The sequence below is a fragment of the Rhipicephalus sanguineus genome, chromosome 3 (genome assembly GCF_013339695.2).
Source record: "Rhipicephalus sanguineus isolate Rsan-2018 chromosome 3, BIME_Rsan_1.4, whole genome shotgun sequence".
Lineage (NCBI taxonomy): Eukaryota > Metazoa > Arthropoda > Arachnida > Ixodida > Ixodidae > Rhipicephalus > Rhipicephalus sanguineus.
The window spans coordinates 173,258,020-173,281,150 of record NC_051178.1 but is presented as its reverse complement, the minus strand read 5'-3'; the positions used below and the strand labels follow the sequence as shown (position 1 = coordinate 173,281,150).

Below are 23,131 nucleotides of genomic sequence, written 5' to 3'. Positions count from 1 at the left end.
TTAACAGAGCATTTCGGGTGTTAAAATGGTTCATAGACGCCGCATAGAAAGATATGGCTTTGAACAGGCTCCAGCCAGTCCTAATAACGTATGTTTCAGAGCGTGCATTTGGTCAATAACAAACAGTTCTCATGAACAACAAAACATCTCGAACCTCGCAAGGCATGTGGTGCAGTCGGTACATTCCACTACAAAAGTTTGTAGACTCGAAGGCACATATAAAGGCACTCAACTTTCCCGTTCGCATTGCACGCGACACTTCAACTTCAATGCGTAAACCAAAGATCGTGGCCAAAATACAAAACCATAGTTCGATCATTGCTTAAACCACTTTAGTTGCATCGTCCTTTTTGTCGTTCGTGTTGCTCTGCTACTCGCGAACCTTCTGTCGCCTATTGCACAATTGCACACTTGACGCTGCGGTCTGCGGCGTTGACAGAGTGTCCTACAAGGCACAAACTCCTTGGTCCATCGTTGCCTTTGTGAGGTGCGTCCCTGCCTTCTCCTTATCAGTTTTCTTCCTTGTGAGGTGCGCGTGGCTCCAATCCGACCGATTGACGAGTCCCCGTTAGCTCTTCGCAGCATAATGTAGAGGATCTGTGGTCCACCCGTGAAAGAAAGCTCCTGCAAATACACAAACAAGGAACACGTGAGGCCTGTGGCTCGCTGAGGTTAAAACTGGATATACGTAAGCTGGAATACAAGGTAAATACGCCACAGTTCATTTTGACAGGATATTGCGGGCGCACGAAACGGACACTATAGAAGAAAGACGGAAACAACACAGGCGTTGCTGTCTTTCTTCTAAATGAACGAGCAGGAACTAGCCCAATTATCCGTGCTATACTGTATACGCCACAGACTCAAAATTAATATTATTGGCTTCAGTGTGATAAATTCGTAACCGACGTGTGTTGTCAATGACTTTTCATATCAAGGTTTAAAACTATTATCTATCTGTTACTTCGATCTACCCCATCTATGTACAGTGTGATAGTAAAACAGTTGACAGTAGCGCGCGTGCAGGGAAAGAAGCAAGTTCATCCGCTCAAGTTGTAGGTGATGTGCACACAGATTTCAGCGTTGGAGACAAGCCAGGCACGTAGCCAGGATTTTTTTTCCGGGGGGGGGGGGGGGGGGGCCAAGGTCTAATTGTTCGAAAGAAAGCCTTTCCATGGCAAAAATAAAACAAAAGTCGCCCGGGAATATAGAAGGCTGGACGAATTTCGGGGGGGGGGGGGGGGGCTCCCCTTGCCTACGTGTCTGGGACAAGCGTATATAAGGTGCTCATTAAAGATCCTTCGAGGACCGTTGCCGAGTCTTAACGCTTCGTATATGGGGCGAAGCCGCACACAGCGGCAGATGTGTGCAAGAAAACGATTAAGGCGCTCCTCGAGTCAACATCAGCGTGCGAGAGCGATACACATTTCCCACCCGCGACAATAAAGCGTCCTCATCCTTCGCGCGTCCGATGCATGCGAGGCCTCCCTCGGGGGGCATATATATACCCGGGACACCCATGAACACGCCTATTCGGCGCGCAACAAACCGCACCAACGCACAACCCATATAGGAGCGCGGGTGCAAAGCAGTATATAACGGCGCCCGCGCTATCAACGCACTCCATCTTTCCGAGCGAACGGGATTGATGGGAAGGATGGCGTATCAGGCATGCTCAGCCGACTCCGGCAGCGCAGTTCTGCCCCCGAGGCGCCGCGACTAAGATGAATGGGCACCGTTTGCGGCTTCGAGGACAGCGGTGAGGAGAAGGGAGCTTCTTCGGAAGCTCATCCTGCGAAGTCACCGCGACCTACACTTTCACGCTTTACTTATTGTTACTTTGTATTTTCTCTCGTTTTTATGGCGCACACCCTCCCGATGACGCCCCGGTGGGTTGGCGCCGACAGCGTGGACGGCCGGCGACGATCGTGGCATCATCGTTCTTCGCGGTCCTAAAAACTTGGCGCTCCGCGATACTTTACTATAATGACGCGTTTATTTACGTTGATGGGATGACTTCGACGGAGCAGCGTTATAGGTATGTATAGGGCGTAAGAAACAGATCCTCTAAGTGACCTGCTTTTAAAGAGCAAACACTGTGATCGAGTTTGTACGGACCCATAACTTAAGTATCGGGAAGTTGGAACAATAAGCGCCTGTCTTGAGTAACTGTTCCGTCTTCCGTCCCTCCTTCATGTCTGCGTTTAAGGAATAGGACAAAGAAGTCGTGATAGCGGCCACGACATGATATGAGTTTAAAACGTATATAGTGCCTTGCCTCGAGATGGCAGAGTGTTAGCCCTGACGATATACGTTCGGCCAGATGTCTTCTTCCTCTCGGTCATTTCAAGTGAATGCCCGAAAGAAAGTTTCTATAGCCACCATTGTGCCCCTCTATAGAACGCCCACAATCGGTGTCCTTCGGCGCTGCACGTTGCGAAAAGAGTTTTTGTTTTGTTCTACACTCACAGATGTAGAGGGAGTACTGCAAGAGTAGAGCAGCTGTATTACTCTCGCCAGAGCTCGTTAACTCCATGGGGGGTAGTGGATGGGTTAGCCGCGGAACTTACTCTTTTCTTGAAGACAGAGTAGAACAGACTGCGAGCTTTCTGCTACTCGGGTGGAGTTGCCAATTCATGCAACTCTCGCGCCGACGTAGCGTGAAAGGGGTCTGACACTCAGTCGCTTGGCCGACGGAGGACAATCTCCCTTCAGCATAGAAAAGTATAGACGTATATACCTAAACGCGGACAATGACAGAGCCTGGCAATTGAAAGAACCCGTACCACTCCGCTATACTGGCTATACCAAGCGGTAAGTGCGGAGTGCGCGTGCGCAGTTATAACTGAGTTTCGAAAGACGCGGTCTACATAAGATTGCACTATACGCGAAACGGGCGTATATAATGCACCGACTGCGGGAGGAGTTTTAGCGGGAGTCGACATCCGAGGGCCTCCCATTGTAAGTGAGGCCACACACAAAGCGGTACCCGGTCTCCAGCAAATGCGTCTTCCTTGCTCGCGGGTTTAGTCCAACAGTGCGCTGTCATTAGGAGAGGCCGTCGGGCGCCGAGATCGTCGGCGGAAGACGGGTGACGACATCCGATACGCGACGGCGTACTCTGGGAGCCTCGCTCCCATTAGAACCACGGGCCGCAACCGTCGAGGAGCCGAGCTTTCGTGCGTGCGCTGTTCGAGGCTTGCGTGCGCGGCTGGCTGTCTTCGGGTTTCTTAGGACCAGAAAACCTTCCCCCGTCTTTTCTCTTTGATTTAGTTTTTATACCGTACGAGCTTTTCGGCAGACCGTGCCTTTTGCCCTTCTTAAACTTTAGTTAACTCAGTCTTTCTTTGTCTCTCTTACTTCGTTTTCTGTGTTTCCTTTCAACTCGAGCTAAGTTCGACACTGTGGAGCTGCGTTGTGCGGTGGCAGCCGACAGTCGTCGACTTAACGCCTCTCGTCATCAAGAGACGTCCTCGTATTCGTTCGCTGATTACAGTTCTTTCTTTCTTTCTTTCTTTCTTTCTTTCTTTCTTTCTTTCTTTCTTTCTTTCTTTCTTTCTTTCTTTCTTTCTTTCTTTCTTTCTTTCTTTCTTTCTTTCTTTCTTTCTTTTTTGCCGTGGCTGATGACTGTAGGCACGCCACGACGTCACGAGAGTGGCGACGGCGACGGCGGTGGCGGTGGCGGCAGTCGCGGTTGTTTTGCGAGTGCTTGTATTTGGTAGCTTAAGACTGCAGTTATGCGGCTGCCTCACACGAGCTGCGATTGCACGCTGCGCTTGGCTGCACCTTCTCTCCCTCTCTTTCGGCACCTCCCTGTGCGGCTGCGGAGTAAACTACGCGCACTTCGCACTATTTACTTGGTTCCATCTTCTTCTACTTCCTTCGAGAGAACTGAGTGCGGCAGCGCTGATTCGATCACGACACACAGTCTCTGTCACGATTCGTCATCGTACGGATACAGTTTCGTCTGCTCGCCGTGCAGGAGCCACGGCATCTCGTACGTCTGCTTTGCGCGAATACGTCTGCTACATCCGCTGTAGCCTAAATTGCGGACGAAACTAAACCAGGCAGGTGCACTTAGTGAACACTTTCAGCGTGTGTTTGGTTCCAACGTTATTTAGAATTATAAGTACAACGAAAAATAGGGTACGTACGGTATTATAGACGCTGAACGGGCGATCAATACTGCCCTTTGATTAAAATTTCGTCCGCGATTTGCAAATTGAATGAAACCGTGCGGGCCATGCTTGCGAAATGAGAAGTGTAGCTGTATAGTGTTACGCGAGAAGCCATCCTTTCAAGTCCGGGTGGGCAGTTACATTATCGAGTATTGTGCAAGTTTTAAGCGAACATGTTCGAAGGCGCAACGGATTGACGCTTTATATAGGGTGTCTCGCGAAACTTGATTCTCTGTCTCTGTCAGTCGTTTTCGCTAATGATATGTTCCGTTCGTGTCTTGGGTAAGCGATGGCGGAACGCCTTTCTGTGACTGTGGAAACAGTATACAGCTTTGTGCAGACTGGCCCTAAGATCGACCAACGCAGTTAAGGTAAAAATTTGTGTCGAGACTTGAGAAATTATAGCAGGCGAGTTGATCTGTCGTAACCACCGATCGCTTGGTGAGGCACCGCCGTAATATTAGTACGCATGCGCATGCGTACTCAAGTACGCACGCGCTGCAGGCGATGAAGCATGAACGTTGAGCTTGGAGTGTTCTTATTAGTGTCTCACTTTTTTCGTATCAGCCGAGGTCGACGGAACTGGGTTGACGAATCAAAGCTACGTAGAGCCCTCTAGTCAGCGCACGCTGCCTATAGATGCTCTGTGTTCATATATGATAGCTCATCAATGGGCGCTACATCACACTCTTTGCTATGCGTATACACATCCCCGCAAACTGCACGCATGCAGTTGGTGGCCTTGTACATCTGGACAACGTTCTGTTGAAGCTCGGCACTGATCGAACGCCCACGGCAGGTCGACGTCATGCGCACGCAGGGCTCCGCCTTATTTATCCCGTCGTGGGTCGGGATTTAGGCCTCCCACCTATATTCGGCGGGTGCGCCAGGCACAGCGTAATCCCTGTCCGCGCTGCCTGGACGGACGTCGCTGTGAAAACACGCGTCGCCACGGGTGGTTTGTTTTCCTTGGCTCCCCTCAGCCGCCATAATGCTGCAGGGACGTGCGCGATGCTTATAACTGCGCAGCTACGGCAAGTGAACAATACGGTATTCGGCAAACAAAAGATCCAGGCCTGACGCGGAACATGCAGCACGCAGTCACAGCATAAGCTGAAGGAGTGGCTTTCTTGGTGCCCTTTGCAAACTCCCAGGGCGCCTATACTGCAAGTAAAATTGCAAATTGCCGCACTGCGCCATTATCAATAATTTCATAGCGATTAGATTATTGACTACGCGCCGTTAAGGCGCGTAGTCAATGTGCACCTACGGAGCTGCACACATTGTCGATATTGTGACTGATGATGATGAATTAAGTTGAGCCCTCTGCCATTGGTGGTAAGCTTTAAACCGCCTGCTCGCTACGCAGTTCGCGTCGTGTGACGCCTGGTGTGATTGTACGTTTTTGCCACGCGATATTTGCATAGCTGCTTGCGCGACTCCTCGCCAGACATCACGTATTTACGGTGTCTTTTTTCCGAAGCATAGCTTGCAGCACTGGCGAGGATCTGTGGTAGAATACTTGACTGTGGCACGGAAAATGCCTGTGTTCGATTCCGGCTCAAGCCCTGGGGTTTTTTTTCCTTATCTTCTCATAGTACGCGATAGGTGCGACGGACACCGGCGGCGGCGGCGGACACCATGCGCCACCAGAATTGACTGTTTTCGTGGGCTCATAACAACTTCCGCTGTAAAAGCTGAGTGCGCAGCTCCGGCGCACGAACGTTTCTTAATATATAAGCGATGGTGCCTAAAGTGTCGTGACTATGTCGTGACTAAGGAACACGGAAGGCGGGTCTATATTCCCTGTTATTCCTTCTTCTGCGGAACACATGCGCAAGACAGAAGAGTCAAGCAGAACGGTGCCCGTATAGTCTAACGCTTACACGAAAGACGCTGTACACAAAAAGGCCGGAGGTCGATACGATTGCGCTGGAGCTGTGAGAGAAAGAATGAGATGAAGTTGTGGAAACATGAAAAGTTGTTGTGCGACGTCAGAAAACGGTGTTTGTGATATGTTCATGAGCTCTTCCTGCGCCCATTTGATGAAAAATTCTACACTTGAAATGCTGTACCACCGAGACGTAATGGAAGAGAAATTTGGACGTGAACATGCAATTTAACCTTGCAACGACAACACAGAGTTCTTCACGAACGAAAGTTGGAAGAAATGGTCTCCTGCCCCCCCCCCCCCCCCCCCCCCCTTTTTTTTGCCATGAATATGTGCAGTTGCGCAGAAAATCGGCGAAATGTCATTTAACCCATATCTTAAATTATGTAGTTAATAGAAGTTTACTGAGTTATCTATGGTGGTATATATCATTATCGTATTACAAAAATGCAACAGTGGGCTTCTTATTAGGTTTGAGACATAACTCTCATACAAAATTATATTACTGTTGGACTATTAGACAATGTTCAGTGTAGCAAATTATAACAACAACAACATTAATGATAATAATCACAACAAGAAGATGAAGAGAAGTCAACGGCGTTTGAAAATAGGTTGGTCCGTGCTAACGGTACAAACAATCATGGGCAAACGTTTTTCTGGGCCTCTATCCTTCCTTTCAAAATTTTTTCCCTTGTCCCTCGAAGATGTTTGTTTTGACGTGGTCGCGGTCCTGGCGGGGACAACGGCGACGCACAGGCGTTTTGTCTCCGTATACCCTACGTGGAACATGCACTAATGGGGGAGTTGGCGCGGAGTGGGAGGTGCTGTCAAACGGTCCAAGAAACGCGACGGCCTCCTTGGAACCTTTCCAGGAAGACAGAGCCCGGAGGACGTCCGCAGAATTTGCCATCTTCGATCTCTTCTTTCTTTCTTTCGATTTGTCTTTTTGGTCACCGGGCCCGGGCGTTCTTCCGTACTGCTGCATCTAAGTGCCCTTTGCGAAAGATTTAAGCGAAAGATGTGCCCGTGACAGCACCCTGCATGCACTGCTTTCGTTTGCTTTTGTCTGCGACAAACGAGGCACACATGGCGTTGTTAAGGGCGGTAATGAAGCAGAGAGAAGGATTTTCGTCGTATTTTATTTATGTAATGCGTACAAAACTGTCTCGCCACCGTGCCGGCCGCCATTGTTCTTCGTGGCACGATGCCAAAACAAAATACGCTGCTAAAGGTGTGGAACGAAATATAAGTGCACCTCCTCGCCTCTATCTTGACTCGAATCAACCTAGTTTCTCTCAAAACAGCTTTATGGGTAACGCAAGTATATCCTATGTTTAAAAATGTGTTTGCGCGATTGTAATCGATAAGGTGTTTCAATGACAAACGCTCGCGACTGCGTTATAGCACTTATATATTCGCGACAAACCATTGTCGGAATGAGGTCGTGTTAGAGCACAGACTTCGCTAGCCGCGTCCTAGCGTGGTGTTATATGCGCATGCGTTATTCGCATTTCACTTCTTGCAAACAACAAACCTCTCATGAACAGGATTATACTGACAAAAAAACGTCATTCTGCATGTATCTCTGGACGGCACTGATTATGTGCACGTGATCGATTTCTACATTTAACTGCTCATTTCTCTCTTGCCTTAATAGTCCCTTCACTATCCCCATTGTAAAGTAGCAACCTCCCTAGTTTTCTCTCATATACTTGTATTGAAGTCTTCCGTATAACCGACATGGTATATTATATGGCTGGCATGCCATGTTTCGGGCATCATGCGACAAAAGTCTAAAGAGCAACCGATACAGCCAGTTTAGACCAGCAACGCATTATTTCATAACTGTTTCCACTCCATTCGTCTAAATAGAGCTATCACTATAGTGCAGAAAATGACGCAGTTCTCTGCTTTATAAAGTTTGTGTCATAGATTCAACGCCGCTGCGACAGCGCGATGCACGAATTTGGATGCATGTGTTCTTATAAGAAAGCGTTCAGAACTCGCTATACGCCCAATCTCAAGTTTAGCGAAAAATGTGGTCCTTTACCGGTTGACTAGTTACCTAGTGAGCATGAGGGTTCTCTCTCTCTCTCTCTTTTACTTCATGCAGACTTTAGCAGACAGGTATGACGTTCTTTGGTGCACTTGGGCGGCCTGAGTGCAGCAACTCATAGTTGACGCCGCGTCGTCTACTGCGGCAGCATAGGAAAAGCGCCTAACTTCACACATAGCCTGACCAGCTGGCTGCGTATATGCGCACTAAGAAATAACGCAATAGTTTCATTTAAGCGACAAATCCGGGCTACAAACTGCAACTAAGTACATCGCGAATGCGCACAGCACAGAGATAACTTCGCTGTGCACTTGACGTATAGCGCGGAGCCTGAAACAGCCTGTTCGCCTGCGCACAATCAGCTGGTACATGATAATTATATTGCCACGTGAGTTTCTTATTAACACTTTTGCTGCATTCGGCTTCAGCCCACAAAGACTGTCAGCAACGCTCAGCGCAACCCGCGCCTCATTGTTCGAGAAGCTTCGCGATTATTGTAGATCGATTTGTTAAGATTGCGCGCAAGACGCGAACACTCGAGCTTATTCTAGAGCATGCGCGACAACCAGCGATAACGCTGGAATATTCGACGGCACATGTATAAATGCCGACGCGCTTCACCGCTCGTCAGTTTTTCGACGGTCGACGCCCTGTTCACCGCTATCAGTGTACACACTGCAGCGTGTATTCCTGTAGTTTGACTTTTCATTTCCCGGCCACAAGTTCGGCCAAATAAACAGTTTCATCTTGAACACGCCGGCTGCTGTCTTCATCGACGTTACGACCACGTGACAATATCCTTTTGGAAGGTAAGGTCCTGCATGGGAGACGCGGCTGTCATCCTCGCTGCGAGTATACTGTACACGCCGTACATGTGTATGCCGACAGCGTGCGCAACAGTCTCCGACAAAATGGCGCCTCGCCTCTGCAATGCCGGTTTGTTCGTCTGTCGTCTACCACATACACTCATCGAAACTGCGGTGTTGAAAATGTAGCTGCAATGATACAGTGCTGCCTGAACCACTTTACATTGTAACGTAGAGCTCAACGTTAACTTCCCTTCACTGCTTCAAGGTTCTAAAGCATTACCGTCTCTCTCAATCAACTTACATCAGGGTTTCAAGAACCGCCTTCCCAAATAAAAACAAAAATCGTAAAATGGGGTTTCGAGAAGTGGAAGATTGGCTGTTTACTGAAATAAGTATGTTGCTTCGGTTCTTTCCTCTCTGTGTCTTTCTTTCATTTATGCATATTGTTATTTTTCCTCGCGTTCGTCTGAAGCCGACGTGAATCCTCTCCGAAGGTTATTCACTCTGTGACCCCCTCTCCTTCGTTCTTCTTTCCTGTATCGGAACAAGCAGCGCTGTTAAGGATCTCCGTGTGGCGTCTTGCTCCCAACGAGGCTTTCGGCAAACGCGCCCACATAAATGTGTCCGTGCACGCGCTGCCGCGCGTCACACGGTCAGGGAACCGTAGTTTATGGGCCGTCCCGAACGGTCGGCCCCGCGCAGGCCTCGGGACTGAGGCGTTCGTTCGTGGCACGCACGCTCTCTCGGTTGAGGTTACGGCGCCGCTGACATGCGAACCGCAGGGGTCGGCACCGCGTGCACTGGTCCTTGAGCTGCCCAGCCCCCTTAAACCCCCCACCCACCCCCCATCCGCAAGCTTCGCGTTCGGAACCGAAGATACTGCGAGCGAGAACCCTCGCCCTTTAGGTTTTTGCACTTTCTCGGCCACTACATGAAAACGCGGACCCTCGGAAGTCTCTCTGGAGTAAGAGTAGCAGCAGGAGTGCATGAGTATAGTCAGGCTGTGTCGGCCATGGAGTAGCAGGGAAGCCTTGTCAATTGTTGTTCCCTCCATGTTCCGCACACGTATACCACGCGTTCCCCGCGCCTCTGCAGTGGTATACAACTTCTTTCTAGCATTTGCTCGCTCTGCGGCTGCGAGCGCAGCAGAGTCTTGCTTATCGCGGGCACATGTATCTTCCGCCGGACGGTGGGAGAGACAACCAAAACGGCCGCGTTGACGGCTTTGGTGCCGAGTTTAGAGGGTCGTTTCTGTTGAGTTGCGCAGGCACAAAGCGTGCATAGTGGAGATGTTCGGGATTGGGTATCGGTATAGGGGCTCTCTGCTCAGTTCTCAACGAGCCCGTAACGCCTGTTGAGCAGGAAGAACGTGTCTTGAACTGTTGTCGACACGATTTTTTTTTTCTGATTTTGTTCTCCAGTTCGTTGCGCGCTGAGTAAACAGCGTGGGAAGGAAGTACGAGAGATGGGAGACGACGGAGGATGCGGAGATGGGATGACTGACGTAATTGTCGGTTAATGAGCGTAATTCTTACGCGAAGATTAACACATAGACGTAATTGTTAGATTGACGTGGGCAACTCGTACAGCGGTCTGCCTGACGCCAGGACGAATGTTTATGCGCTGTAGTAGATTCCTCATGTGCTTCTTAGCGTATACGTCTATACAAGTTGCGCGTATCTCTAATTGATCTTTCTCAACGCTCACGTTTGGCCTTTTAATATTTTGCCCCTTGCAATATTTTACACTATAGCACCTTGCTATATGTGCACAATTCTTACGGCTATCTGTATGTTTCAAAATAACGGTAGAAATAGTCGAGATAAGAGACAATTTGTGCTTAACTGTACTGTTAAAGAATGCGGTCAATTTCTGTATGCCCGTTAACTGTAGTGCTGCGTCTTTGTGAAAAATAGCGGCACTGAAAAGAGGACGGGGTCGCCGAGAAAAAGAAAGACGTGAGAAAGTATTCCAAAAGCCAGGGGAATTCATCTTAAAGGGACACTAAAGAGCAAAACGATTTTTCTCGCATTAGTAAAGTAGTCTTCCACGATACCAAAAACACCACGCTTGCTGCGAGAAGACGTTTAATAAGCGAGAAAACGCGCAAAAAGAAAATACAGGTGGCGACGCCACCTTGGAATTCCCGCACCATTTGCCGTGACGTCACATATTTTTGACGGCGCCTGCTTGGGCGTATACGTAGTTCCTAATCGGTTAAATCGAAGTACACTGTCCTCTGAGGGGGCCAGAGACTTTACAAAACGAGTTTGCGGAAATTTCGTCGAGCCAGTGGCGCCAAAATACGTTAAATGCTCTTGGAAATCTTTTACGTCACGAATTACAAAGTTCGGCGCGAAATTTAAAAACGAAACTTTGAACTTGGTTTTCTCCTCTAATAATAAACCTATGGTGGTGAAATAAACTACACAATAGTTCTCCGAGCACACTTTATCAATCTAAACCAATTAATTGTTTCTCTTTAGTGTCCCTTTGAAACTTTCAAACACCGGCTCTACTCAACATGAAAACATAACAATAGCAAAAAAAAAAAAAAGAGACGTGGAGCAAGCGCTGTGCTCGCTCTTTATTTTCTCAAATTCTTTGTTGCCGCGCACGTCGCGCTGCGGTTGTAATGATAAACTATAGAACCAAATCCCTAAAATTAACGCCGTGATGCAAACCTGTTATTTTATGTACACCTACTGCTCTTTAGTAGCTCCACGAGACACTTTCCATAATGAACAAGTGCTCTTTTCTGCGTTGAATGTTCGCCCGCGGCTAACGGTCGGACCCATGCCATGTTTAAAAATGAAGACCGAAGTTCTGGGTGTTGGGGTTCGTCTTCAATGCATATGTTCAGATCAAGATAGCGGAGTCGACATTCTCCGCGTCATAGCGCAAGAAAACTGCGCTAGTGCTCGCTGTCTGCAAGAATGACTGCGTTGCCGTTAGGTTGGACAAACCGCATCGCATGAAAGATAGCTTCACAATTATGGACGTGGTCTATTTACATAAATGTGCATCCAGTAATAGTTTTCGACCGTAATGTTAACGTTGGGAATCGCGTCAAGCCCGGAAACAGGAAAGCTCACACACAAAACAAACAAAATAACATGAAATCCGGTAGAGAAATAATAGATTGCAAAATCTTCCGACCCCGTAAATCGAGTGGAAGTGGCTCAACTGTCTAAACGGATAAGTCAACAAGCACTGTAGTGGAGAGACCCGAAATTCATATATTGTAAATACTGAGGAAGCGGTAAAGAATAGAGAACGCATGGGACGAGGAAGATGGGTGACCTGGTATTGATAGGAACAAGGTGTATGCGGCATTAAAATAAATAACGAGGTAATGGAGATTTCAGTAATATAAACCAGTTGCTTTATTATTTCAGTAAATAAACCAGTTGCAAGTCAGCGCTCGTTTGTCTCTGTGTGTCCGTCCGTCGTCTTTTTCGCTGTTATTTTACGATCATGAGCAACCAACTAGCCCGATTTAGCGCCATTGCGAATATACCAAACATTTCCGACGACTCTCTATTGAATGCCAAGAAGAAATAACCAGGCTGGAGATAAATGTTTTGGGGTCTAACGAGGGAACACGTTAAAGCAGCTTGTGAGATGTGCTCGTAAACATACAGCTGTAACAACAGTATATCTTACAAGTGATAGTGGAACGTGCTACAGAAGAGCATTTTCACGACTTATGCTCAATCTTTCTGAACATGAAATGTATACCGGAGTTTTCCAGGAAGGACGACGTAATTAATAAAGGCCCATAAAAAAGGAACTGCTAAATAAGTGAAAAATTATAGGAACCATTAGCTTGCTTGAATAGCATGCACTTGTCCTGAGACGTACGTTCAAACAGAACTGGAGCAACGCTTGACCTCAGTCAAAAGCAGCGGACGAACGGGTATTAGAAAACTGTATCTGACGACGGGACACGTATACGTAATTGATAAATGTGCAGAGAATAACCAGCCACTCTGTAATGGTCTTCATATATCGATTTAGTGAAGTTATCAACAGTTGTGCAGACATTGCTTGGTCAGGAAGTAGAAGAATATTTACGGTATCTTTAACGAGTCTGCAGTTTAGACTTTCTTGCCAAACAAACGGGGGCTGGGAAAGGGAATGCTATTAAGAAAGGGCGCGAGGCGAAGAAACAAAATTGCTGCAGTGTTATTCAACCTATATATACTTGCAAGGAGTATTCACCATGCTGGATTGAAAAGGATTAGAAGCAAGGATCAAACGGAGCTATCTCGGCAGCCTACGATTCAAAGAGGCCACTGTCCTCTTCGGCGAAATGGGAGACGGCTTAAAACACACGACTGATATTCGGAACTGGCAAACGTCTATGGATAGGTTTGCGAAACTGTATGCGAGAAAAGACTAAACCCATACATGCTGTTCGATAACCCGCAAAAGGAACAAGATTTTATGATTGGTTCCTTAAAAAGATGTCTAGAACGTTGCCTAAAACGAAAAATCGCATTCGTGTAGGTCAGTTTTCTGGCAGACGAACATAAAACGTCAATGGCGTCTATCCAGCTTCTTATGTGCGAGATGTCCATAATTGTATTGACGCGCAGCTTTTGAATAGAGACCGATACATAATCTCTTCATCACATTGATGCTTTGAAAAATGGTCGTCAGTTTGAGCAACCGTATACGCCACATGCGCTCGGTGTGGCGCTGCGAAATCCACCCAAGAGAAACACATTTAAAAACTGAAGAGATGGCATAATAGTGGAGTTGATATCCATGCATTGGTAAAATGCAAATTCAGAACGCACTTGCACCGATCTTATTTTATGCAGGTGCGTCGACAAGGTCACAACGGAGTGAGACGGCAGTGTGCACGGGTAGCCAGGACGAGTATACATTGAATCGTTTTGTAATATCGTGAAGGAAATATGAAACATCAAAGTTTCATCACACGTCGATATTGTTGCCTGTGTCGAGTATACTATACAGGCTCAGGCTACACAGGCTCTCACGCTGCGCCAGAGTGTCTGCAGTGCGATAGCATTATCAGCATCGATCAATTCAAGCCTACGCTGTATACCTCCCGGACGTCACAATCTCCATTTAAAATTTTCACGAATAGCATACGCATACAGCGTCCACAGTATATCATGGGATATAATAAACATTTATGTGCATTTATATACTATCTTTTTCCTCTATAAGCCTATGATTGTTATTTGTACAAGCTAATTGTATCAACGATGAGAAGCTCACTTCAGACGCCGTCTTTCCAATTAGTTTAAATGACCAGTTTAACAATATTTACAATCTACGGGAGTATGTAGTCAGCGCCAAAATTTTAGGGCCCACGAGAAAGAGCTGAACATTTCCGCATAATTCAGCCTTGCATTTAGACTTCTGACATGTTCTAAAACGCGCAAACTTGTACCGTGCAGTTCCACCGAATACAGTAACAAATCGCTGCAAAATTCAAGGTTTTTCCTCATTGACGCCGACTGTATACGTCTTTACACGACACATATTTTAGCTATATAGAAAACCCGGTAAATGAAGAAATCAGGCGAATAAAAGCAAGCAGAGTGATACAAAACGATCAAGTACATGCACACTCACCTCTCAAATAATTTCACTGTCGACGCAGTGGCGAATCAGATTCAGAGCGTAGACCACTCGCCTTCCATCCTCCAAACGGAGAAGGCATAGCTCAGGTGCTCGTTGGCGATGAAGCTGCACTGGCTGCTCAGTTTGCTCTCGGTCTCGTCGCTCTTGAGCACCTCGAAAAGGAAGGAGATGTACATGGAGGCCAGCTTCAGGGTCTGGATCTTGCTCAGCTTGTCCGACGGCATGGTCGGGATGATCTTGCGCAGCGACGCGAACGCGTCGTTCAGCGATTGCGTGCGCGCTCGCTCGCGCACGTTGGCCATCATGCGCTGGTTCTGAAGTTCTTCGAAGCTGTGAGAGGGACGCTTGCGCGACCGCGAACCTTCCGAGGACGAAGACGAAGACTCGCCGTCCGAGTCGCTCCTCTTGAAGCTTTGGTGTTGCAGCTGCTGCTGTGACTGCTTTCGCTGGCGCTTGGCGATTACCTGCAGATGCTCTCCGATTGGCGAATGTTGTTCAGCACCGTTCGAAGACGGTACTCGATGCTGCTGCTTGTGGACGCGAGGATGACAGACGTCGCCGTTGGAGAGTACTTGTGGAACCGGGTGCTGGGCCACGACGTGGGGAATGTGACCGTGCTGGCTCTGATGGCGGTGATGCTGCTGCTGTTGACGGGACACGCACTGCTGATACGAAGCCTGCAGGACGGCGTAGTGGCTGTCAGCCGAAGGTGCAGGTAGGCAGCTATCGTCTGGCGCAGCAGAGTGAAACACACTGGGCATGTGAGGCATGTCGGGGAGAAAGGAGGCGGCTTTCATTGAAAACACGGACTTATCGTGGCTACCGGCCTCTCACCGACCAGGCAGTGACACGTCTACAGCGTAGCGACGGCGCACGGCTTCTTAAAAACGCTCGTCCGACGGGCAGAAGAAGCGCGTGCGTTAGAAGGGGGGCCGGGCTTGGTTGGGGGTGGTCCAAGACCAATGGGAATACGCGGGGCGCGGCACCTCACAGCCAAACCCCACTCAGGAAGGAACTCTCTCTCTCTCTCCCTTGCCCGCTTCCCCCCTGGCGGTGTTCTCCTCCTCCTCTTCTTCCTTGGGCCGCGCGATCCTTGCCACGAGAGCGAGCGCAAGTTTGTGTTCACTCGAGGTAACATTGGTTGTGATTGCGTTTCTGCACTTCGACTTGCCATGCGCAGTCCTTCGAGGTACTGCTTGTGGCTTAGTGCCACGTCTAAAACACTGTTCTGAAGGTAACCGGGGCACGATTTCTTTTTATTGGAATCGGAGAGCTACACCCTGCCGTGACGGACGTGTGGGAGAGTCGTGAAGTAAACGGAAGATAAAGATAAGAAAAATGCGCTCGAGATTAGTTTCACGAACGGCACCGTTGTATCAGAGCGGTTTCCGTTCTTTTTTAGTAAACGAAAAATTGGGGGTTGTAACATCACTGAAGACAACGACAAGGTTAATGGACATTGACCTAAAAGTTCATCGCTTTTTAATGCGAAGCATTTCTTAGCGAGCCTTTGGCACTTTGAGCGTATCTATCTATCTATCTATCTATCTATCTATCTATCTATCTATCTATCTATCTATCTATCTATCTATCTATCTATCTATCTATCTATCTATCTATCTATCTATAGCCGCCTACGTCTGGGGGTTCTCATGGCCACCTCCTTAACTTGGTGTAGACCAAAATTGGCATGGGAGGGTAAGAGGAATTGACGAATATGACTGTCGGGCCATGACAGGAGTAACGTGAAAATCCTGTCGTGTACGTCGTCAAACCCTTTTCTCCAGACACGTGTGGCACATACCCGTTTACCACAGGTCGCGGTGCACGGGTATGCGCCACAGGTGATTGACAGTTTATATCTACCCAAGAACGGCGAGAACAGACATTAAATGCGAGAGCGTTAAGAAAAACTGACATCGGCAGCGTTGACCCGACGAATAGAAAGAATGAAAATTTGGATCCCAGCAGGAATCGAACCCAAGCCTTCTGCGTGGCAATCAGGTATTCTACCACAGAGCCACAGGTCTATAAACTGGTTTGGGAAAACAGCCTATGCAGGCGTAATGTCGGTGCACAGTCAATTGTGGTTGTGCTGCTTGCTATCTAATTTTACAAGAAAGCAATAGACACTACATGATACTCCTACGATGTGTATACGTACGATTCAGGCGTCATATCGGCTAAATGTCTGTGGTTCCAGTGTTGGCTCCGCTTTTATAGCAGTCTAATAAACATTACATTTGTATTCCTATGATTCAGCAAGCTATATTGAAACATTGCTCGACCCCGGAGGAGTACATTAACGAAATTTACGTATGATATTCACATCATCGCACCGTAAAGTGCACTTAGTCCGCCAGAATGACGCAGTGTCCTCATCATTCCTTACGAGGCTGCGCGATGGCCATACTGACCGAGGATGATACCAGATTGATTAACAGCCGCTTTGTAGACTACGTAGGCTACATACACCCAGGTAGTCTACGAATACGACAAGCGCCATCCACTGATGTTGGTCTTACAGCCTCGACGGCCTATACCTCACCAACGCGAAGGGTGACTTCAGATTCCGACATGTCGCCTGCTCTATCGACAGAAAATTTGTCGACGAAATGACCGAGGCATCCACGATTTGCAACTGCTGTACTATACCTCATACTTCACTACACATGGACCCCTCGTCACCGCGATCACGACCTGATCCGATAACAAGTCATGACTAGCTGCTGATGCTCACTGATCACGGGGATGATAACCTTGTTCAAAAACTGTCAAGAACATCTTCCACACATGTACACGGGTTCGTGAAACGTGCGTGCGTTCTCCATCATAAGAGACAAGTATAAGCACTACATATCAGCTTACCGCTTCTGGTGTTGGTTATGTAACACATATGGGGCTCTTCAACATATATGTATGCGTATAAAATTTATACGGATCTTTACCCTCATTTTGTAACGTTTCGCTCCGTAAAAAAAAAATACGCCACAGTCACCTTCCCGCCGCATGCTTCGCATAACATCGACTCCCATGGTACGTGTGATCTGCCGAATTTTTAAATGCGAAGCATTTCTTAGCGAACTTCTGCGACTTTGAGCGTATATCTATCTATCTATCTATCTATCTATCTATCTATCTATCTATCTATCTATCTATCTATCTATCTATCTATCTATCTATCTATCTATCTATCTATCTATCTATCTATCTATCTATCTATCTATCTATCTATCTATCTATCTATCTATCTATCTATCTATCTATCTAGCCGCCTACGACTTTGTGTTCTCCTGGCCGTTTCGTTAATCGGACGTATACCAAAATTGGTATGGGATAACATGATCGTATTACCAACATAAATGACAAGTCATAACATGAAAATCATGACACGCATGTCATGAACAGCATGATTTACAGTCCACGGCCTTGGGGCTCTTGCGGTCGTTCCGTTAATTTAATAAATACCAAAATTGGTATGGTGTGACAAGAGTTCATGACGAACATAATGACAGGTCCTAACGTGCAAATCATGACACGCATGTCATGTGCTTAATTGCGAAGCATTTCTTAGCGAACTTCTGCGACTTTGAGCGTATCTATCTATCTATCTATCTATCTATCTATCTATCTATCTATCTATCTATCTATCTATCTATCTATCTATCTATCTATCTATCTATCTATCTATCTATCTATCTATCTATCTATCTATCTATCTATCTAGCCGCCTACGACTTTGTGTTCTCCTGGCCGTTTCGTTAATCGGATGTATACCAAAATTGGTATGGGATAACATGATCGTATTACCAACATAAATGACAAGTCATAACATGAAAATCATGACACGCATCTCATGAACAGCATGATTTACAGTTCACGGCCTTGGGGCTCTTGCGGTCGTTCCGTTAATTTAATAAATACCGAAATTGGTACGGTGTGACAAGAGTTCATGACGAACATAATGACAGGTCCTAACGTGGAAATCATGACACGCATGTCATGTGCAGCATGATTTACATGACATGATCTCGGGCCACTCGCGGCCGTTTAAATGAATGGATATATACGAAAACTCGTATGTCGAGACATTTCTGTATGACAAACATAACTGACACGTGGTAACATGAAAATTATGACATGCATGTTATGTACGACATCATTTACATGCCTCGCTCATGGCGCACTCGCGACCGTTTCGCTAGATTAATATACACCAAAATTGGTATTGCGCGATGTGACTGTATGAAGAACAAGAATAACAGGTGGTAACATGAAAACCATGACATGCATGTCATGTATGTCATGATTTACATGCCACGCTCATGGTGAATTCGCGGCCGTTTTCGCTTGCTTGATATACACCAAAATTGGTATTGCGTGACCCGACTGTATGACGAACGTCAATGAGAGGTGGTAACACGAACATCATGACATGCAAGTCATGTACGACATGATTTGCTCATGGTGCGCTCGCGGCCGTTTCGCTAGATTGATATACACCAAAATTGGCATTTCACGCTGTTACTGCATGAAGAACATAACTGTTGGTAACATGAAAACCATGACATACATGTCATGTATGTCATGTTTTACATGCCATGCTCATGGTGCATTCGCGGCCGTTTCGCTAGCTTGACATACACCAAAACTGTTATTGCGCGACGCGACAGTATGACGAACGTAAAAGAGAGGTGGTAACATGAAAATCATGACATGCAAGTCATGTACGACATCGTGCGCTCATGATGCGCTCGCGGCCGTTTCGCTAGATTGATATGCGCCAAAATTGGTATTGCGCGATGTTACTGTATGAACAACATGAATAACAGTTGGTAACATGAAAACAATGGCATGCATGTCGTGTATGTCATGATTTACATGCCACGCTCATGGTGCATTCGCGGCCGTTTCGCTAGGTTGATATACACCAAAATTGGTATTGCGTGACGCGACTGTATGACAACCGTAAATGCCAGGTGGGATATTTAAAATCATGATATGCATATCATTTACGGCATTATTTGCATGCCACACTCATTGTCCGATCGCGGCTGTTTCGCTAGATTGATATACACCAAAATTTGTATTTGGCGATGCGACTTATGAGGAATATGAGTGACAGGTGGTAATATGAAAACGATGATGTGCATGTCACGCATGGCGTGATATACATACCACACTCATGGTGCACTCGCGGTCATTTCGCTCATTTGATATACACTGAAATTGGTATTGCGCGATGTGACTGTATGACGAACGTAAATGACAGGTCCTAACATGCGAATCATGTTATGCATGCCATGTACGGTATGATTTACATGACACTGTCATGGTGCGCTTCCGGCCGTTTTGTTAACTGGATATATACCAAAACTGGTATGACATGACACGAGTGCGTGATGAACATAAACGAAAGGTCATGCATTGTACATACCAGAATATTGTCTCATTAGCATGGCATATACCAGATTGTGGATGCATGCGTGCACGGCAAACATGCGATATATGGTGAACTAGATGGCATGGCATGAGTGATTTTATTTGGCTCAGAGTCAAACAAGGCGATGTATGCAGCTCTTTGCTGGCTGCTTCGCATTACATCGATTCCCACAGTGCGTGGGATCTGCCGGCTTTTTTTTATTGCGTCTTGTTTCCCTTGTGTAGATGCTCAGCAGAAAATGCCATTATCTATCTATCTATCTATCTATCTATCTATCTATCTATCTATCTATCTATCTATCTATCTATCTATCTATCTATCTATCTATCTATCTATCTATCTATCTATCTATCTATCTATCTATCTATCTATCTATCTATCTATCTATCTATCTATCTATCTATCTATCTATCTATCTATCTATCTATCTTATCTATCTATCTATCTATCTATCTATCTATCTCTAAAACAGAGAGCCAATGCAAGTGTTGGGGCAACACTAGTCAATTTCCTGTTACCACTCCAAACAAAGCAGAAAAAGAAAGCAATACCAGAGATTTGGCGCCGATATGCATATAAAAGTGAAGCGAAGATTGCTGTGAGGCTGTGCAACTGTGGGCAGCTAGTTGTATTTCAATTTAAATGTCGGCAAACATGCGATATATGGTGAACTAGATGGCATGGCATGAGTGATTTTATTTGGCTCAGAGTCAAACAAGGCGATGTATGCAGCTCTTTGCTGGCTGCTTCGCATTACATCGATTCCCACAGTGCGTGGGATCTGCCGGCTTTTTTTATTGCGTCTTGTTTCCCTTGTGTAGATGCTCAGCAGAAAATGCCATTATCTATCTATCTATCTATCTATCTATCTATCTATCTATCTATCTATCTATCTATCTATCTATCTATCTATCTATCTATCTATCTATCTATCTATCTATCTATCTATCTATCTATCTATCTATCTATCTATCTATCTATCTATCTATCTATCTATCTATCTATCTATCTATCTATCTATCTCTAAAACAGAGAGCCAATGCAAGTGTTGGGGCAACACTAGTCAATTTCCTGTTACCACTCCAAACAAAGCAGAAAAAGAAAGCAATACCAGAGATTTGGCGCCGATATGCATATAAAAGTGAAGCGAAGATTGCTGTGAGGCTGTGCAACTGTGGGCAGCTAGTTGTATTTCAATTTAAGTGTGTGTACGAACAGTTCACAACAAGTAATTCGCAAACGCCATCAGTAACTACCCATCTCCGTAGAGATACCCTCTCAATCATGCATGCCGACTGTTTCAGTTGCGAATGGCTGGCGTACCACCCAGCCAATACGACAGCGCTCTTATACGTAAGAGGACATTTTGAAGTGTTACAAAAAATGGTGTGACCTTCCGATGCTGAGAGGAGTGGGTTACGAGAAGTCGGCACATCTTTGACCATGCTTTGATTTCGTGTGATCACGTCCTCTTATGCGGCGTCACCATGACGTCACACATGATCTCTATCATGATGACGTCACATGATGGAGTTTCAGAACAGTGGAACCACTTTTAAGAGTTTCAGATCAACTTAAACCAGCCGTTTCTCTCAGCATAGAAGCCACCCTGCACTTCGTGCCCCTAAAATATGGCAGCCGCGGTTGCGGCCTTGCCTATGGGATGCCATATTCTGCCACCGAAAGGCTGGTACACGTGGGAAAAAGGGATTATTATTGCAAGGGGTGTAGTATTATGTTATGACTGCACAAGTTGGTCAGGAAATAATGCTGTCAATTTTGTAACCGTACGATGTTTAAACGCGGGCTCAAGATTTGTCAGGGGAATGCCCCCTGCTCCGGCTCTTTTTATCGTTTCTTCTTCTTCTTCTTCTTCTTCTTCTTATTATTATTATTATTATTATTATTATTATTATTATTATTATATTATTATTATTATTATTATTATTATTATTATTAGTTCGAAATTGTCAGTTCCCTTAAATATTGTGGGTCGTTTTGAGCTTTTGTTCACCCCTTTGCGATATATGTGTGGCTTCCCTGAATATGCCCCCCCCCCCTTCGCCCCACTTAGCGCAATATGTTAAAGACGTAGCGGATATAATCAAAATTATTATATCGAAATAATCAAGCAACCATAGCTAACTGCACTCTAAGCAAAAATATGTAAATAAAAAGTTCGGCAGATCCCACGTACCATGGGAGTCGATGTTATGCGAAGCATGCGGCGGGAAGCTATAAATAATCGTACACATATACGAAGGTAGGCTATATACATTATGGCAACTTATAGTACATGATTAGGACATTTTGACTGTCCATCTCCCCTGGTGCAGGTCGGGTCTTACTCAAGGCCTTCTCACATTCTGTCCATCTCCACATAGATGCATACGCGCATTGCACGAACAAACAGCCTACCAATTCTACAAAATGTACTAAGAAAAGAAAACTCAAACAAAACAAGACCAGGAGAAGTGACCAGTTATACGGCGCCAGCCTACTGTCGTTCATTTTCTGTTCCACCTTTTCACGGTACACGCCACCTATAGAGGAAGTTCAGGTGCGGTGCACAGAAAACGACGCCGCTCGATCGTCCAGCGGGACAAAGGTAACAAAGGTGCGATACCGAGGGGGACGAGCAACGGAGGTGGCGGGGCCGCCAACCTCACGCACTGACCTCAGCGCGCGTCAGCACTGCTCAGGGAAAGTCATCGGGGCGCCGTCGCGCACGCTGCACCGGTCTTTTCATTTCCTTCAACCTCTACCATTAGGCTACTACGGCAGTAGGCGGGCGCCATATAACGGGTCACTTCTCCTGGTTTTGTTTTGTTTGAGTTTTCTTTTCTTACTACAGTACTATACAGTAGCCACCGTACCCGAGTCGGCCTGGACCGCCTCGAGGCTGTACTCGGGCCTACACTGCGCTGAGGCTCACAGCTAGAGGGAACTAACGAGTGGCATGGTAGACAGGAAGGACATTCGAAGTCTTCATCCGTTTCGCCGCTTGTCGCGGATGGTCTTTGGGGCCGACCACGGTGTAAGAAAAATACTAAAAAAAAAGAAACGTATTCTTACACCGTGGGGCCGACTAATGAAGAAAGATTGCGAGAGAGAGCGGTGCTGCAGCAC

At 46.5% G+C, this 23,131-nt stretch overlaps 1 protein-coding gene across 1 annotated transcript; it reads right to left on the bottom strand.

Annotated features, from left to right (window-relative positions):
- Positions 1-14,591: 14,591 nt before the first annotated feature.
- On the bottom strand, positions 14,592-15,408 carry LOC119385173 (twist-related protein 2). Its single transcript, XM_037652693.2, has one exon. The coding sequence runs from the start codon at positions 15,354-15,356 to the stop codon at positions 14,592-14,594; it is 765 nt and encodes a 254-aa protein (XP_037508621.1). The 5' UTR covers positions 15,357-15,408.
- Positions 15,409-23,131: the final 7,723 nt, after the last annotated feature.

Coding starts and splice junctions, on each gene's coding strand:
- LOC119385173 (XM_037652693.2), bottom strand. CDS start 15,356: ATGAAAGCCGCCTCCTTTCTCCCCGACATGCCTCACATGCCCAGTGTG.